This window comes from Sebastes umbrosus, chromosome 5 (genome assembly GCF_015220745.1).
Source record: "Sebastes umbrosus isolate fSebUmb1 chromosome 5, fSebUmb1.pri, whole genome shotgun sequence".
In the NCBI taxonomy this organism is placed as follows: domain Eukaryota; kingdom Metazoa; phylum Chordata; class Actinopteri; order Perciformes; family Sebastidae; genus Sebastes; species Sebastes umbrosus.
In genome coordinates, this window is record NC_051273.1 from 27,679,992 (window position 1) to 27,694,599 (window position 14,608).

Sequence of the window (14,608 nt, forward strand, 5' to 3'; positions counted from 1 at the left end):
TCATTACTTTTATATATAGCCCTAAATGATAAAGAAAACTCATAATAAAGTACATCACTACTCACCATGATGTCCCCTTTGAGCAGCTGTGCTGGCTGGAGCACAAAGTAGAGCCGGTCTGTCTGGGCTGCATTAACATGGCTGGAGGTGGATATAAACACAAATTACACACTGTATTATATTCTGAAAAACATCCTGCCAGATTATTATGTGATTTGATGTGATTTCTTACTAGACTGCTGATGTGCAAACAGCTTGTAGACTCTGGTAGACTCTCAGGAAGAGACAACATGCTGCATGGGAAGAAGAGTTTCATCACAAAAGATGGCATTCGTTCGAGAAAGAAATGTTATGCATAGTTCAAGAATCATATCAGTATAGCAGAGCCGTTGACTGCGACCTGAGTCAAATGACTTTTTGGACGTTACATGTTTTAAATTATAAGGATCATCTTTCCTTCTTCTTCCTCAATAAGATGAAAAGAAGAATACAGTATATGCCCCATATAGCCAGCTACAGCTATTTATCTACTTAGCTTCCTCTAATTCAGATCAGACATCTGCTCCTTACCCCCATCTGGTCTTATTTTGGGAAGACCGTGAAGAACAACACAGAGGAGGAAAGACGGAGAGGGCCACAACCTCAGGCCTCCCTTTATCATGCTCCCCAGCATCCACACATACCTGGAGAGCACAGAGAAATGTATTCATGCTTTTTACCCAACACAAGTATCTCAAATAACTTTATGACTGGATAAAAGTGTGGTTGTGTTGTTCATGAAGTCGTCTCTTTGTTTCACAACCTTATTGTAGCTTTATTATAGTAACTGTTTCACAAGAGGATAAGTCAGGTGATTAGTGACCCTGCAGCCTGAGGTTAACAGTCACAGCAGATCCCTCGGTCTACATCGAAGATCAGAGGCTATAAGACCTGAACCGCAGTTGACCTTTGACCCGCAGTGATCCTGCTCAATCAACTCTCTGTTCTTACCGTTTTTGCGAGGGCGTCATCAGAGCGGACAGTTTGTCATTGTAGAACCTCCTCATGGCAAAGTGGTCGAGAGAAAGGTCTGCACTGAGAGAGAGGCATATATTCAGATGGTGATGCAGATTTAACACTCCTCAGTTCACCTAAATATACCTGAAGGAGTATCGAGTCACGTAAATAGTATTAAAGCATTTCATTGATTAACTAATTGTAAAATAAAAATAGCCATTCATATATTTGTTTACAACTTGATTTATTAATCTATGAATAAATGGACTAAATAAATCAATTTGTAAACAAATCTATTAATGTATCCATACAGATACAGATTTTTATGTGGTGAGGTTCTCTGAGATTTCTGCCTCAGATGGGCCAGTCAGCAAAAACTCGTGCTCCAGCCAAACCGACAAAGGAGTGATTCACTGATGAAGACCATGTAATACAGTATGATCGAAAGCTCTACAACAGCTACTGAACAGACCTTGTAGTGAGATTGTTTTCTCGATCACAAGTCCACAAGTCATGTCAGGTTAAATTTTGGGGGCGTAATATATGTATATTAATTATTGCATTGCATTTGTATTCCCCACATTCTTCTTCCTTGACAGAACCTGGCGCCTACATTACCCACAATGCAACTCAACATCTGACAGCTCAGTTGGAGATTTGTGTGTTTTAGGCTGTAGGCTACAATTTTTTTTCGCATATGCAGTAGTACTATCCAAGACCTGGAGATATACTTTGGTGTTTTAAAGGGTCATGCAGGATTTAGTGGCTTCTAGCGGTGTGGTTGCAGATTGCAACCAACTGAGTGTCCCTCCGTTCATTAGTCCCTTTCCTGCACTACTGCAGGACTGTAGTAACGTGAGCAGCTGATTGCAAAAACGTGGTAACGCCGTTTGCCTCGCTCAGAGGCCATCCTTACCATAAAAACACTACTTTAGGAGCAACGGAAGTCAGACAGCGGCTGGCAGCACCACGGTTCTGCACTCTGCGGTTCACGCTATCGCATTCACAAGCGTGTTGGAGAACTACAGTGGCCGTCAGGTTGCGTAAAAACGTGAAAGGCTCTCTCTAGAACCAGTGTTTGGTTTGTCTGTTCTGGGCTACTGTAGAAACATGGCGGGCTCCGAGGAAGAGAACCCGCTCCCTATGTAGATATGAAGGGCTCATTCTAAGCTAACGAAAACACAACGATTCTTAGTTTCAGTTGATTATACACTAATGAAAACATAGCTATGAATATTATATTCCATGTCTGCTAATAGATCCCCTGAAATGTTACACACTGTTCCTTTAAATTGATGGAGGTTTCCTTTCACTAGTTAAAAATTAATTTCTTTAAAAAACTATTGTGTTCTGTGGATTATCCAGAATAACAAAGACATTGTTTCTTCAAAAATATCCATTGTTTTAGGTGGCAGCAGAAATCTCACAGACAGAACCCCAAAACATAAAAACAAAACTATCTGCATGACTTGATACCACCAGAGGACAGTAAGGAAATATCGTTCTTTGTTGTAATTTTGTAACTCACAAGTCAATCACAAGCCTTTGCATAGTGCATACCTGCACTCACTCACACAAGCACGTAGAGGAACAATGGTCACAATCAGATATTTCTCAACACTGAGTCAGCTGTTCAGCCATGAACAGTACATATGCACACACACACACACACACATCCACACCAACAGTGCAGAAATCGACCTGACCTTCTTTTTTCTGCATTTTCAGTGGATATTGATTTGCCTCGAACTAACCTTTCTGTTCATCCCATGATTAGATGTGTAAATGACGATGTTAAAAATTTTTAATAACTTATATCTTAACCATTAAATAGACGATATATAGCCACATAAACCGCAAATGCTGTAATGTTTACTTTAAAAACACCCCTGGACTCTGTCTTGCATGTAAAGTAATTGTAAATAAATTCACTGGTGTCCAACAGCAACAGGATCCCTGCCCGAAAATCAAATAACAGTCTAGTTCAAAGTCTCTTCAATCAGACTTCCTGCCCTTTGGCTGCTGGAGACGTACAGTAGATCAGCCTCTGTTCACTCTATTGTTCTATCAGTGATCTTTGATCTGCAAACACGTCCAACAATAAACAGTATCACTAGAATTCATCCTTTGGGAACCTGAAATATCTGTGCGAAATGTACTTGCTATATAGCTGTTGACATATCTAGACCAAACATTAGATGGACGGGAAGACTAGTCAGCACTGATATGCTATCTTATGAGGGAATTATGCAGCATTGTGTGCAACCCAGTATGTTAAACAAGCTGATTGACACGGACATGTTAATGTTACATCCAAAGTCTGTACAAGTATTAAAAAAACAGCCACACAAATGGCTCCGAATGACACCCATGCACGTTCCCTTACATGCAGACGAAGAAGCATGTCCCAGCCTTTAGGCCTCACTAGTTGTGGGACAAAACAAAAATACATAAGAGTGTCATTTACTACTAGAGGCGCTAATCGACTTCAGTGTGTAGGATTTGGTGGCATCTAGTGGCGAGGTTGCAGATTGCAACCAACTGAAACTTCTCCTGTGTGCCAAGCATGTAGGAGAATTACGGTGGCCCACACACGAAAATGCGAATGGCTATGAAGACCTATGTAGATATAAACGACTCATTCTAAGGTAACGAAAACACACGATTCGTATAGTCGGGTGATTATACACTAAAGAAAACATACTTATTAATATTATTTTCCATTTCTGCCAATAGATCCTCCTAAATGTTGCACACTGTTCCTTTAATGTAATTCAATAATTTGTAATTCAGTCAGTTGTCAGTCTGCCACTTTGGTGCAGACTGAAATATCTCAAAAACTATTGGATGGATTGGCTTGAAATTTGGTTCAGACATTCACAGTTCCTGCAGGATAAATTGTATTAACTTTGGTGATCTTCTGACTTTTCATCTAGTGCTATGGTCAGATTAAAATTTGAATGTGTCCAATACTTTGGTTTATGACCAATACCTGCAAAACTAATGACATTCCCATCAGTCTCAGCTTTCCTTTGTGTTCAGTGCTAATTATATTAGCATGCTAACACACCAAACTAAGATGTTGAACATGGTAAACATCAGCATGATAGCCTTGTCATTGTGACCAAGTTGACACTAGAATTTAGCTGAAGTACAGACTCATTGAGCTGCTAGGATGACTGTAGGCTCTTAGTCTTGTTTTACTAAGAATTGTTGTTCATTGTTGTCTCCAAATTTCCTTTATTTTGCAATTGATTAAAGTCAGATGCTTCTTTACCATCCTTTACCCCTATACTATTTGAACAAATTCACATGGTATCAGTATTACCTGGCTGACGTGTTGCTGAAGTGGATATAAGAAGCCACCAGAACTCCGAGCCGACCTTTACCTCCCTGTGGAGGACAACCACAGAATCAGGATAAATAAACGTTACATACTAATGCTACATAGATCAGTTCAAATAACATGTCAGTGTCAGTGCGTGTAGAGGAATCAGTGACTTTTACCCTGCAGTGTAACACCAGGACGTGCTTTGGATGTGTTTGCAGCCAGTTCTTCATCGTCGCGCACACACTGAAGATGTGATCCAGGTCTGGAGCGAGGAGGTCCACCCAACCTGTGTCCAAAACCTGACAGACAAACCACACATACGGTAACATACATTACACTGCAAACATTTAACCTGTCACAGTGATACTTTGGAGCGTCATCATTACCTTGTGGTTCATTCGGATGAGCGTTTCGTTTCTCTGTGAGAGGTTGATGATCTGAAGAAGGAAGGACAAATTGTTTTCATGAAAAAGGAAAGAACGACATGAGGAAAGTTACATTTTGTTTTTATTCATTATTCTTAATGAACTTACAACCATATCATTACTTTAATATTAATAATGCAAATGGGACTGAAAAGATAGTGGGCTTGAAGTTGGAACTTACATTTACTTATTTACATTTTAAGAGGTTGTGATCTTAAATTAAAAACATACAACCATATACAAACATAGTCTTTGGTGATCATATAACTAATCTAATGCTGTTAAAATTCAGAGTACTGGAAATTAAAGCATGTCATAGCAAAAAAAAAAAAAAAGTGTATTGTTATGCTGTATAACATTAGGGATTTCTTAAATTAGCTCCCATTCCACACTTTATTGTTCACTTTAGCTCCATACTTTTGTGGCGATATGGGGAAATACTCTGCATATAAAACAAATACAAATCTGATTTTCATACTTCAAAACATAACTGTAAATAAAGCTAGAGATTAAAACCAACTAACCCACTTTTTTTTCTCAAATTAAAGGCCCCAAAATGTTAAATTTAAGGAGATTTTAGAACGTATCATGTATGATTTTCAAAATAAATGTGTCTGGAGTTTTTCCATATCCAGGATGTAATGATAGAGTGTCATACAGTATGTTCTACAAATTGTGAAGTGAGACAAATATGTGATTTTGGGCTGGTATAATTAAACTCAACTTGACATGAAAGTAACCACAAAAATGTTTAAAATGAGAGAAAGCCAATATGACTTTAGAGGAATGTGACGTTTAAGAAAGTGGGGACAACTGTAAAAACAGATGTATTTATTGTACTTTAGTACCATTTTAAAGTATTTGAACTTTACTTGAGTATTTCCATTCCATGCTAATTTATACTTCAACTCCACTACACATAAAGAAAATATTGTACTTTTTACTCCACCACATTTATTTTAAAGCTTTAGTAACTCATTACTTTGCTGATTCAGATTATTAAAGAGAACCTATTGTGCTTTTATGCTTTTTCTCCTTTCTTTAGTGCATTATTTTGTTTTTTTGTGCATGTAAAAAGTCTGCAAAGTTACAAAGCTCAAAGTCCAGGCCAAGGGGAGTTACTCTCCCCGACAGAAACACTGCTCCGAAACAATCTGTTTGAAGTCCCGCCTTTTCTTCTGTAACGTGGTGATGTCACCAAGTAACACATTTTGCATAATACCTGCCCAGCGGCTAGATTGGCACTCCCTCAAACAAAGCCAATTAGAGCGAAGCTGTAGTCTGAAGAGTTTGGTTTGGTTGACCAACCACAACAGAGTGGGCCAGCTGATCAATCAGAGCAGACTGGGCTTTTCGGGGGTGGGCGGGTTAGGGTTAGAGAGCGTCTCAGACAGAGGGTGAAAAGAGGTGCTGCAGCACAGCCGGTATGAGAAAAGTAAAGTGTTTTTTGAACATTAAAACATGTAAACATGTTCTAGTAGAAACCCAAAATACAAGTATGCACCTGAAAATAACCATAATAGGTCCTCTTTAATACAAATTTATTCAACTCATAAATTCTGATGTATTATTAAAACTACCCATCCAATAATATATTATTCTAAATCGGCCATTCTGCATAGCGAGTGTTTTTATTTTGCTACTTTTAGTATAGTTCGATGCTAATATGTTTGTACTTTCACTCAAGTAAAAATTTGAATATGGGACTTTTACTTGTAACAGAGTATTTCTCTGGTATTACTACTTTCACTTGAGATCTGAGTACTTCTTCCACTTCCATCTCACCATGTAGTGGTGTCCATGCTTGGACTGCAGCATGAGAATAATCTCCTGCAGGTTCTGCAGGTAGATCTCCTCTGGACATCCAGCAGGGCAGAAAATGGTGATGATGCGTTCAGTGATGTAGGTCAGATCGATTCGCTGCGGTTCCTCCATGACTGATCTCGGTCACATGGGCCCCCTACAGGAAGTGACATGCATGCAGGGTGTGGTAGAATGAAAGTCATGGAAAGTTTAGGGAAGTGAGAATTTTCACTGCAGGTCAGCAGATGTTTGCGTAGCGTTTATCTGAGCTTGTGTCGTATCAAAGGGAACTCCAAGTGAGGCAAATATCTTTGGTCCACACTGATACTGTATGTGAGGTTAAATCCGGTCAGCCTTACTAATCCGCAAATCCTTTTACGGGATGTGATGCTAAAACAAAGCTGGGTCAAGGCCAGAAAAATGAGGAACCGTACCAAAAGCTGATTCACTGGAAATATTTGAAGGCTTGTGACCGGAGGAGAGGTGATGATGAATCACAGAAGAATGATGCAGCCTAAAAACCAGATCGTAACTTCATTACTCATCACCACTAACCCACAACTAACCAAAACACTGATTCTAACAAGGACAGAAAACCATGACCTTAAAATGATAAGGTAATGAGTTATTCACATGACTGTCGTGTTTTGTCTGGGTTTATTTACAGCTGTATGCCTTGATGGTCCTATAATTGGAAAAAAGGAAAAGGCTCTATGTCCAAAATAGTTCTCTAATTTGATTCTATAAAGTTCCAACTACAAACTAAGCTCTGTCTGTTTACTGCCTGATTATTATCTGTCATTAGGTGAAAAGAGCTGCAAAGATCATCAAGTTGTGCTCAAATGGAGGTTTTATAAAGGCAGTGTTAATGACACTGATACAAATTGAGAGTCATTTTTTTATCTTGTTTGAACTTGGTGAAAAGCTGAAATTTTACTATTAGCTAGCAGCTGGAATTAATGTTATTATTAGTAACTCAAAGTTACTGTGACTGTACTAAAGAGGTGACAGCAATTAGGGCCCTAAATCTTAAAGGAATAGTTAGACATTTTGGGAAATACCCTTTTTCTCTACAGCCAGCAACAGGTTAGCTTAGCATTTTAAAGAGCAATACGTGACGGACTATTTCTTGGCACAAAACAGTCCATAACATAACCGCCTCTGTAAATCCACAATTTTACATTTTTACACTATGGTTTTTGTGTGGATTAAACAAAAGAAATATAAGATGTTCATTGCCGCCCGGTCGCACAAAAATGTGTCTGGATTAGAACATGCAGCTATAACTAATGACACATTTATGTACCTTTAGGGTCATGTTATTTTGACCTTATGACTCCAAGTCCTGAAGACCTAAAGAATGTGATATCCTGCCACATTCTTCTTTATGTAAACCATGGAGGGATAATTCTGTGGGCTCTGTGTTAGCATATGGACCAGGACAATTACATGCATGTTAGTGCATGTCTATGGGAGTGAGATCAACAGACGAGCCTACAAAGAGCTGTGGTTAACCTCGCCTTCACCCTGACCATGTGACCACAGCAGTGTAAACAGTGATACAACCATTTTCAACAGAGCAACGTTCAAGAATAACCTACTGGGAACCACTGCAGCGCGAATGAAAACACACTGTACTTCTACAAGAACTTGGTGTATGATCTTGACACCATTTTGTCACTCAGTTCACAATCAGAACCATCTGATTCAAATCCTACTCTGTTATAATTTAATATGAGCAGATGAATTGTGTTGGTGGCCCATGTTGGTTGCTGATAAAGTAGCCTATATAGTAAACAAAACACTGTAGTAGAATTTGTGTTATGATGGTTGTAGGCAAAACTACACATTGACATCATCGTAGCAGGATCATGAGGTCTGACCAGACCGAGTTATTGATGAGTCAGAAGTGTCAAAATTTGTATTTTTAATTAGGTTATTTATTTGAATATACTGTATATAAGGGTGTGGCTTGAAGGCATACATTAAATATATGATTTTTTTTTTTACTGTATCCATAACTTAAGTTCCTAATGGAAGATTTAAATGAATTGAATTGAAATTGAATTTAATTGTTGTATTATTAATTAATATATATATATATATATAATTGTATTAATATATATTATATTAACATTAATTGTACATTTTGTAGAACAAATACTGGATATACTCTGGCAGTACCTTTTATAAGTACATTATGGTACCCTGTTTTGCAAGTATATTTCATATCCCAGATTTGTACCATTAAAGTGGCAGTAGGCAGAATATTTTTGGCATCATTGGGCAAAAATACCATAATAACCTTCAGCATATTGTAATTCAAGTGTTCTGAGAGATAACTAGACTTCTGCACCTCCTCATGGCTCTGTTTTTAGGCTTTAAAAAATCTATAGACGGGAGACTTTGGCCAATCACAGGTCATTTCAGAGAGTGAACGTTCCTATTGGCTGTTCATTCAAAGGAGGCAGCTGTCAATCACTCGCGAACTCCGATCAAACGGTCAAACTAGGCAGCGCTGATTAAATATGAATTAATATTCTGTTACTGTAATGCCCATTTCTCACCTCAAATGTTTTCAGAAACATCTCAAAGTTTGTGTTACAGTAACAGAACATTGATTCATATTTGATCAGCGCTGCCTACTTTGACCCTTCGATCAGCGTTTGTGAGTGATTGACAGCTGCTCATAGACGGCAAGGCTCCAGCTCGGCTCTGATTAGTTGTTTTCCTCCGGTCTATGAAATCGTGAAATAGACAGACCAATGAGTAGGAGTCACTAGCGCTATATGACAAAGACCTGATCTCTCACCAGCTTCCCATCCGAGTTTGATGGGCCCAAGCCAGAAGCCAAATTTGTGTACCACCTATATAGGGTGGTTCAGCTGATACACATCTGGGGCCCAGGCCTGTTTTGGTACATGAGTGAAAAATGTACTTTTCAACACAAACATGCACTCCTCCTGTACTTGTGTTTTTGAGCTGTGTCCTTGCTGAAACAGTTGACAGGGCTGGGCAAACAATCTTAATGAGCGACTACTCTCCAATTATGGATTTCTGCTCTGTTTTTGCTACATTTTTAGACTCGCTGCAATCTAAATTTGTCAGTGCTCCGCCTGAGGAACCAAAACAAACGGAAGTGAGTGACTTAACCACACATACACACACTCAAACACACACCAACGTTGCTATAGGGAGAGTTGCTTAGGAAAGTCCTTGAGTTTAAACTCGCCACATCTAATTATAGTCTCTATTTCCCATTTAAAAGGAAGGCATTCTGAAATGGATTAGCCATCTTTGTTTCTTTCTTTTCTCTCCTTTTGGCATAAGTTGGCAGCGAAAAACATTCCCCTGCTTTCTTAAACGCAGCAGGAATAAAGCTGTTGGTTTTGTCGGTAATTCAACTGACAGATTCTTTGAAATTGAAAGTGTTTGTGCAAAATACCAGAAGTGAAATTGACAACCACACCTCACTGTGTGACCACCTATTGTGTTGGCTTGTCATCCTCCTGTGTTTTCTCCATTTAGATCCTCTTCTTCTCTGTTTTTTCCCCCCCTTTCCCTGAATGCTTTTTATTAGAGCAGTAAACTAATCTCCCTTTAGTCCATCTGATCCCCACAGAGACTCCTTATTGAGTTATACAATCTTATTTCTTAATAAATACACTGAATTAAATCCGCCAGCAGGGTGAGGTCATTTTATTCTACTTGTTTCAAGGATATCTGTATAGTTCTCCATCTAATTAGTATCAAATTCATGTCACTTGATTCGAGGCAAGTTCATTTGCATTGGTAATAAATGTGATTATCACACCCCCACCGTCAGGGCTTTTCGCTTGTCCTTGGTAAAGTAGGCTTTTAAGACTTAATGCAACATTCAATGACCTCTTAAAATTGACTAAATCCAAGTGGAAACACGTCTCCTGGGGTTCAGTTAAGTCTTAATGTGTCAGTAGGCTAATCTGCCCCCTCTCAGTGCATCTGCAGGGAGGCACTTTTCACTATTAATCCCCCAGAGATTTACCATCCATCACATGCCCCTTTGTTTACTGAAAGTGGTGGTCTATAACAACATTTGGACTAGCATCAGTGGCCGTTAACATTCAAGGAGGGAGAAGCAATATGTCCAGTTTGTCCCACATGAATAAGCATTGAACTGGCCATGCTGAAAAAGTGAAAAGCTTCATGGAAGTTGATTAACATCAACTGTAGTTTACTGTAAGTCAAAATTAGAAAATTAGACAACAGGAATGTGGTCTTACCTTTGCTGATGTTGCAATAAACAAGGAAATCACAGCGATATGACGCCTGATTGAGTGAAAGTCTGACTGGTATAGAGAACGAGGTGGAGACGTGACAGGGGGAGGGAGGAAGAGAAAAAGAGCAAGAAGAGAGAGAGCATGATCAACTATACAGTCACACTGCAGCTTGCACTTTGTCCTCTGTTGGACTGCAATGTGACAGCAGTCCACCCTGGTGCGCATGTGAAAGTGACAGAGACTGAGGCGGGTTATCAGATACTGATACTATAGCTGATGTCATCTTACTTTATCTGTGCTCAGGGGAATCGAGTAACAGAAACACAAAGATTTTAACAATTTTTTAATGTCAAGGACACTCAAAACCTTCATCTGTTAAAGGAGAGTAACTACTTTGAATATGAATGATTTATTATTTATGTATATTATTTATACATTTGACTGTGCAATATATCCTTGATGCAATATACACCTCAAGTGCAATTACCTCTGTTTACATTACATCTATTTTATATTTTATACCTCTAGTGTAACACTTCTGTTTATATTTATTTATTACATCTGCTTTACCTGTTTTATTTGCTTTATAACTGTGTGTGTTTTACCTGTTATATGTTTTATCTGCCTTGTTTAGTCTTGTCAAGTATTTGTTTTAAAGCACTGACCAGAAGTGGCAACTGTGAATCTCGTTGTATTTAATAGGATGACAATAAAGCTTTTTATTTTATTCTATTCTATTCTATTACAATGTGCTAACTAGCAGCGGAATGTAACTAAGCATATATACTCATCTACTTTACTCAAGTACAAATTTGAGGTAATTGTACCTGAGTATTTTCTGCTACTTTATACCTCTGCATCATTGCATGAGAAATGTTATACTTTTTATGTGGATTAAAATTGTATGTACAAAAGGTAAACTATGAGGCTTTGTTATGGATTAAACTATAAAATAAAGTAAATTAGCTTCACCATGACCCGCTATATCATTAAAGTGCTACTGACACTGTAAAGTATCAACAATTATACATGATTAATAATATATAGGCTTAATAATGTTACCCTGGTAGGGGTCATTCTGCTGCATAATACATCATTTTGCTTTTGATACTTTACATAAAGTCAACCTACTTTTAAGTAATAATGGAGTAGCTGTTCACATCTATCAATAAACTGTTCATCTGTAAAATGTTTCAAAAGTCGCTTACAGGGTCATTTAATTGCTGTCTTGTAATTGCTTTCCCCCAAGTTGTTCATGTATCTGTTTTTATGTTTTTTTTTAATTTTTTACCACTCACAATGTTGTTTGAAGAAGTCTTTATAGATATTTAAATCAATATCCTCCTCACAAACACTAACAATACACTTCAATGCAACATACACACACACACTCACACACACTTGTCTTTTTTGATATATTTACTGTATTGTTATTGTTGTTATTATATATAACTTGTCCTAATTGTTTTGTTATCACTATTGTGAAGTCATATTAATTCTTTATATTAATCTTGTCTCTAGGTGGAGGCTTCAGATCAGCCCAGTGTTTTTTTTTGCCTCTTCCTGCACTGTATATTATTCATTTATTTTTGTGTTATGTCGTATAGTCTTAAATTATACAAAACAAATAAACAAAAACATATATTGCATGTAGTACTTTGACTTGTAATTGAGCATTTTTATATTGTCATGTTGCTACTTTTTACTCAAGTAAATTAATAAAAAAAAAAAAAAATCTGAATACTTCTTCTACCACTGACTTGTAAAAAGTAAAATAATAAGTGGTTCCTAAACATCACTGGTCACCATGGTGATACGACCTTTATCCCACCAGGTGGAGCCAGAAGACGAGTTACAGCTCTTCTGTGTTTCCTTATTGACAAGAAATAAACTATGCAGTGACTTGTCGGGTTAGTTTAATTATATATAAATGTACAAGATACAATATGTACAAGTCATACCCTAAAACACATTCTTAGTTTACAATCAGGCTCTTAACATGTGCCAGTAATGGCCAAGTGAGCTAATGTAGACGCACTCTATGTTGCCTTCACTGGCTCATTCAAAGCTCGTACTTCGTGGCTTCCGTAGTTGAAAGAAATACTTTTCATGTGTTTTGTGGGGAAAAGATAAAGGTGTTGACCTACAAGGATCACGTGGCTCATCTTCTCTTTATTATATTTGAATACGAAAATAGATATTGTACTATGTAATATTTTAGCCTACTTTTTAGTAACTACATTTGTTTGACAGCATTAGTTATTTTACAAATTAAGATGCTTTTTGCAAAATATATGAAGAGCTTACAAAATATGATGTTTTCTTATAAATTAAACAAACCAAACGATTACAAAACAGTTTTGATAATCAGTACGGTTAGTCATTTTTGATGTACAAACATTGTGTGGTTCCAGCTTTACAAACGCAAAGATTTGCTGCTTTTCTTTTTAATTATCTTAATCTATAATGAAAATAATCACGAGTTGCAGTTTAATACAAAATTACAAATTAGCTCCACCTCAACCAACTACAGTAGTAAAACCCTGCCTCCTACATTAATGCATGAGTAGCCTAATAATAATAATCTAATGATATAATATCAACAGTGTAACAGTCAGTGGGGACAGTTTTCTGAGTATTTATTACTTTTAAAACTTTAAGTACATTTCCTGATTATACTTATATACTTTTACTAAGTAAGATTTAAAATGAGTATTTTACATTACTTGTACTTAAGTAAAGGATATGACAGTGGAAGAAGTATTCAGAAGTAGCAATAAGCTACCACAGTGTAGACATATTCAAGTTTTACGAGTAAAAGTCATGCATTCAAATCCTTACTTCAGTAAAAGTACAAAAGTATTAGCATCAAAATATAGGCTACTTTAAGTACCAAAAGTAAAAGTACTCATTATACATAATGGGCCATTTCGGAGCAACAAGTAGTATATTATTGTGTATTATATTTATGGATGCATTTGCGTTCACCACTTTAATGATGCAGCTGGTAAATGTGGGGCTAATTTCAACTACTTTATATAATGCTGGGTATGTTAATCCACCACTGGGATCAGAGTTTCAGCAACAGGGCAATTCAAAGTGCTTTACACAAACATTCAAGAGCATTGCGACAAAGTGCAAAAGAACATTAAGACATAATTAAAACAGTCATAAAAACATTAAAGATTAGAAAATAAAAACAAGCTAAAAAATAAAAGCTAGGATAGAAGCTAAAATAGAATATAACACACAAGAGTAAAAGCTCTAGTGCAGTATATAAGATCATTATCTGGTTTAATAAAAGGCAGCAGCAGCAAACAGGAAAGTTTTAAGCTTTGATTTAAAAGAACTAAGAGTTGGAGTTGGTCCTGCAGGTTTCTGGGAGCTTGTTCCAAATATTTGGTGCATAAAAAACTAAATAATAAACATTGCGGGGAAATCATTTTGAATGGCCTTGCTCTTCATAGCCCTTGGGAGTACTGCTCACACCATATTTTTATTTATTTTAATTTCAGAGACTATGTAAATGTGCTATGTAAATGGGAGAACCTTTTGAACAACTATAGCTGTGTGATCTTTATGTGGAGGTTAGTAAAATGACAGATGCTTTTTTTGACCGACACATTAACATCATAGAAAGTGAACAGTGAAACATACAACTACTTGCTTAATTTCTTTAAAAAATAAGTCTGCTACACCTCTCAATCACAGTTGAGATTTTTGGAGTAGGCAATGATGCAATATGTTTATGAAGAGAAAAGAGATAATAATAATAATAATAATAATAATAATAC

General features: G+C 37.1%; 1 protein-coding gene across 2 annotated transcripts in view; it reads right to left on the minus strand.

The window, feature by feature from the left end:
* si:ch211-191a24.3 (tensin-3) overlaps window positions 1-10,930 on the minus strand; it is a 57,738-nt gene extending 46,808 nt beyond the window's left edge. Inside the window, exons 1-9 of one of the 2 annotated variants that reach the window (XM_037770139.1) lie at window positions 10,818-10,930; window positions 6,538-6,712; window positions 4,714-4,764; window positions 4,504-4,626; window positions 4,325-4,389; window positions 991-1,074; window positions 571-683; window positions 233-293; window positions 66-141 (exon numbers count right to left, since the gene is read on the minus strand). In XM_037770139.1, coding sequence (XP_037626067.1) covers window positions 66-141; window positions 233-293; window positions 571-683; window positions 991-1,074; window positions 4,325-4,389; window positions 4,504-4,626; window positions 4,714-4,764; window positions 6,538-6,687 — 723 coding nt within the window. In that variant the 5' untranslated portion in view covers window positions 6,688-6,712; window positions 10,818-10,930. Of the gene's footprint in view, window positions 1-65; window positions 142-232; window positions 294-570; window positions 684-990; window positions 1,075-4,324; window positions 4,390-4,503; window positions 4,627-4,713; window positions 4,765-6,537; window positions 6,713-10,817 lie in introns of those variants that run through there. The other variant, XM_037770140.1, reaches the window with a different exon arrangement.
* Window positions 10,931-14,608: the final 3,678 nt, after the last annotated feature.